Source organism: Citrus clementina, unplaced genomic scaffold, assembly GCF_000493195.1.
Source record: "Citrus clementina cultivar Clemenules unplaced genomic scaffold, Citrus_clementina_v1.0 scaffold_5, whole genome shotgun sequence".
NCBI lineage: Eukaryota > Viridiplantae > Streptophyta > Magnoliopsida > Sapindales > Rutaceae > Citrus > Citrus x clementina.
Window position 1 is genome coordinate 6,501,087 of NW_006262201.1, and position 4,735 is coordinate 6,505,821.

Here is a 4,735-nt window from a genome sequence, read left to right on the forward strand (position 1 = left end):
AAAACCAAGAAGAGTTTTCAAAATTTCAAAGCTCAACATGTACCTAGAAGTTGTAACATTGTAGCTCAATCTGTGGCCAAGTTAGCTTTAAGGGAACTTGACTCATTTGTATGGTTGGATGAAATTCTAGTTGATGTTCTGTGTTTACTCGCTTCTTAAGTAATGAAAGACGTACTTTCTTTTCAAAAAACAAAAAAGTCAACATGTAGAAAATGTATATACGTAAGTGAAAATATACCAATACGCTTATATATGATGTTGAGCTCAATGGATTTTGCAAGTATGAATTATCTTGATAATATGGGATAAAATGATCCTTTTTTCTATACAACTTGGGTTAATTACTTAGTTGTCATATTTTTAAATTAAAAGGTCATTGTTCTATATTTATTTCCTTTAAAATCTACATGTAAGATTAATTTGAATTTTAAGATACATAATACATAAGAGAAAAGTACTATTTTACCTTTGAAAAGTCAAATACATATCTACAAAAGTTATAATAGGGTATTGGAATAATTTTTTAAAATACACAAACTAACTTAGTAATCAGCTCAAACTGCATGACTAAATTAAATAAATTTTTCACTTAAAAAAATGTATATAAATAAAGTGACGTCTTATTACACGTACAGTAATGCTTCATTTTCTTTTTGCTTAATTTCTTTATTTTGTCGCATGGATTATTAATCCTAAGGGTAAATTTCGCAGGTATTTATATATTACAGGGAAAAATAAACACCGATTTTAGTGCGCGATAAAACATATTAAATGAAACATCTAAAGACCAAAATATCAGAATATGATGAAAGAGTTTTCGGGCCTGGTGTGAAAGAAAGGCAAATGTCTATGTCAAAGAATGCCTTACTAAAAAGAATGCCTCTTTTTTCTTTTTTAATTTCATTTTAACTACCATATCCTTATTTGTACGTCATTGAGATTTGAGCAGCTAAATACATAGAGATTTTACATTCATCACTCGTCTCAAGATGGCCAATATATATATATATATAATAAATTTCATGGTTTAAAAATATGCTCGTATTAAAAAAAAAATACAAATATTCTTATTTTAATAAAATGAAGATGCCTCATTTTATATATACAGTAAAACCTTCAAATAAGAATACTCTATATAGAAATAACTTCTTCATAATAATAAAATTGCGGTCACAGCTTGGGACCAGTTATAATTAGAAATAAGTTCTATATTGTAATAAGTTATATTTTTTGTAAGTCCCGTTTTAATAAACTTATCTCTACATAGTAATAATATTTCAAAAACATATGCCATATTACAGTAAATAATTAAAATGAAATAAAATATCTTTCTAAAGTTGCTTGTGACAATGATTTATTCTTTAAAGTTGCAACCATATCTTTCAACTTACGAGTATGTATTAATTGGTCAGCATAGGCACTTAATAATTGGTCAACAAAATAATTAATTTATTAATGTCTATACATTGAATTTGATTTGCTTATTAATATATTAATATACGACATAATTTATCTCTATATCACTTGCATTAGGGATAATTAAGTAAAGATAATAATTTTTGTATTATACCTCTATTACATTATAATATCTTTATAAGAATAAATTTTTTCAATACATACATACGTACGTACGTACATACATACATACATACATACATACGTGATAGAGGTGTGTCCAGCTTTTTATTGATGGAATGAGTAATAATACAGCCACAAGCTCTTGTACAAACTTATTTTGTACAAATTGATGTGGCATGATAAGATTGGTTGAATTAAATATCACTTGACCCACATGATTTGTTTTTATTAATTTATATTTTCATTCAACCAATAAATTTAATGACACGTCAGTTTGTACAAAATAAATTTATACAAGAGTTTGTGGCTGTATCATTACTCTTGATAGAATTGTGTTATGAGCTGCATAATCTTAATGTTAACACGTATCCCATCACGCTTCTCATGACGTGCAAGACCCGCATAAAATCCAGTACTGTGATACTGTGTGATGTATTTACAAAACAAAGCCCATTACTTGAAATAAAAAAAAAGACATGCGTTATATATTATTCCCTCTTCACATATATAATCCAGAAATAAGAGTTTATGAAATTAATTTTATGGTCGTCATGGGCACAATAATGGAACTTTAAAACATTGAGAAAGATTTTTGAAGTTTATTTATTTATTTCTCACAATGTTCTATATTTATATATATTATAATGTAAGATATTTTAACTAATAACCCCCACGACAAGGATATTTTTAATGAGTTTTCAAGGATCTGATCAAATAATTTTTAAATAGATTTACTGTTACTTAAACTTTATTTATAAAAAGTAAAATAATTAAAAAATTAATTTAAACTTTATTTATCCCTTTATTTTTATAAAATAAAAAATTTTCTCAAATGTTCTTTTTACAAATGCAACCATATATGCAAAGATCATGACTTAAAGTTATACAGAATTAAAAACTTTGATTAATTAAAAATCAGAAAAAAGATAAAGTGAGAGAAAAAGTGGCGTGGTACCCAAGATCCGGCCTGCTTGCGGAGAATCATCATCAACTACTCATCTAGTCATCAATACTCAGAATCCTTTGATCCTTTCCTTTTCAATATGAAGGACACCCCTTTCTTTAATTTTCTATTTGATCGCCTTTTGCTTTTCTCAATAATTCTTTCATTATTTTGCTTTATCTTTGTCCTCCCCAAAGCCCCTTTATTCTCTGCCTTCAACACCAGCGGCTTTTGCCCTGCCCTGTACTTATTGAAATCCCATCTCATCTTTTTAGAACCATCCATTTGCCCTCCACTTTCTTGCTAGCCAAACAGGGAAAAAAAAATAATGGCAGAAAATTTTGATTATGAAGAGCTTGTGAAGGCAACTGAAAGCTTCTCTCAATCAAGACTCATTGGCAAAGGCAGCCATGGTTCGGTTTACAAGGCCATTCTTGAAGATCATCAAACTGATGGTGATCATAAAATATTAGCCATTAAAAGAGCATCTACTAATGGCTTTGAAGTTTTGCAAGACAACTCAAAGAAGCTCAATAATGAAATACGTGTGTTATCATCTTTGCAAGAGAGTAATAAGAGAAACCCTAATTATTGTGTCGTCAACTTTCATGGAACCAGCTGTCGAAACTCAGGGTCAGTTGATGGTAACAGCAACAAGCTTTTGGTCATGGAGTTTATGCCTAACGGCTCTCTTTATGACTTGTTACATAATGCAGCTGCGGCTACAACTCCGCAGCTGGGGTGGCCTAATCGCGTAAAAATCGCCATGCAGATCTCCAGGGCGATCCAGTGTCTGCATGAAAATGATCCTATGATTATTCATAGAGATATAAAGTCTACGAACATACTGTTTGATTCAAAGTGGGATGCCAAGTTGGCTGATTTTGGACTTGCTGTTTCAGAATCTGATGAGTCTTCGATGGTTCAACCAGCTGGGACTATTGGGTACTTGGATCCTGGTTACACAAACCCTAGCAAGCTGAGCAAGAAAGTTGATGTATTCAGTTATGGGGTTGTCTTGTTAGAGATTATAAGTTGCAGGAAGCCCATCGATGCTGCTAGGGATCCGGCTTCAATCATAGACTGGGCAATGCCATTGATCAAAGAAGAGAAGCTCAGGCAAGTTTGTGATAGCAGAGTTGGTTTACCTACTTTCATGGAAGGGGCTATCAAGCAGATGTTACACGTGGCAGCACGGTGTGTGTCATCCGAGGAAGAAAATCGTCCCGGAATTGGAGAAATTTTAATGGGGTGTTCTTGCTTTTTTGTTGATCATCATCATCATCATCATCATCATCATGTTGAAAGAGTTAGATTGATTCCACTTTGGATCATGAGTCTTTGGGGAAGTACCAAAATTAGGCAAAAAAAAGGGGCTAATAATAAGTTCCCGTGTAGTCAGAAAAAGATGATGATATTGAGAGAGATTTTGGCAGTAATTGAATTGAAAAAATTATTGAGTCATTGAGTTAACTCACTTTCGAGTTATTGTCGGTCAATGTTTGAATTAATGTTAATTAATTGTATGAATATGATACGAAGGCAAAAAGCTAGAATGCAGGCCATACACAAGATTCCCAAAAGTTGGTGGGGGATGATAATATATGAAAGTTTTATGTTGATGACCTGTCATTCTTTGTTGAAATTAATTACGGAAATTATATTTCTATTATCTCTGTTTTGTTATGTGGATATCCAATTACAAAAAAGCTTTTGACTTATTCTATGCACTACGTATGTTTTTAAAGATAAATTAATAAATTAATTTATCACTAACACCATTAGAATCTATTAAAGAATCTAAACAAAGTGACCATTAAGAAAAAATTATTTTTTAAAATTTTAAAAGGATAAAATAGTCTTTTCATAAATTTTCGGGTAAAACAATTATTTTCTTTAGATTCTTTAATGGTATTAGTAGTATAGCGGTAAATTGATACAAATTTGAAAATAGAAGTAGTGAAGAAAACAAGTTAAAATTTTTTTATAATTAAACGTAGATATGACAAAACAGTGGAGTGATAATTTTCAATTTAATTATTTAAGAAGTAGTTGCCTTCATTCCCTTCATTGTGGATATGGCACACGGAAACCTTTTAGCTTACGTGACCACGTCATCTTTTTGGTACTCAGTATTGTTCTTGCCCCATTTATCCACAGATTAAGCAAATTCCTCGTGTTTTCAAGGTGCTTTAATTTCATTCCAAATATTCA

The 4,735-nt window shown here is 30.8% G+C and overlaps 1 protein-coding gene across 1 annotated transcript; it reads left to right on the forward strand.

Annotated features, from left to right (window-relative positions):
• The first annotated feature begins 2,620 nt into the window (after positions 1-2,620).
• On the forward strand, positions 2,621-4,031 carry LOC18041460 (serine/threonine-protein kinase-like protein At5g23170). Its single transcript, XM_006431664.2, has one exon. The coding sequence runs from the start codon at positions 2,850-2,852 to the stop codon at positions 3,987-3,989; it is 1,140 nt and encodes a 379-aa protein (XP_006431727.1). The 5' UTR covers positions 2,621-2,849; the 3' UTR covers positions 3,990-4,031.
• Positions 4,032-4,735: the final 704 nt, after the last annotated feature.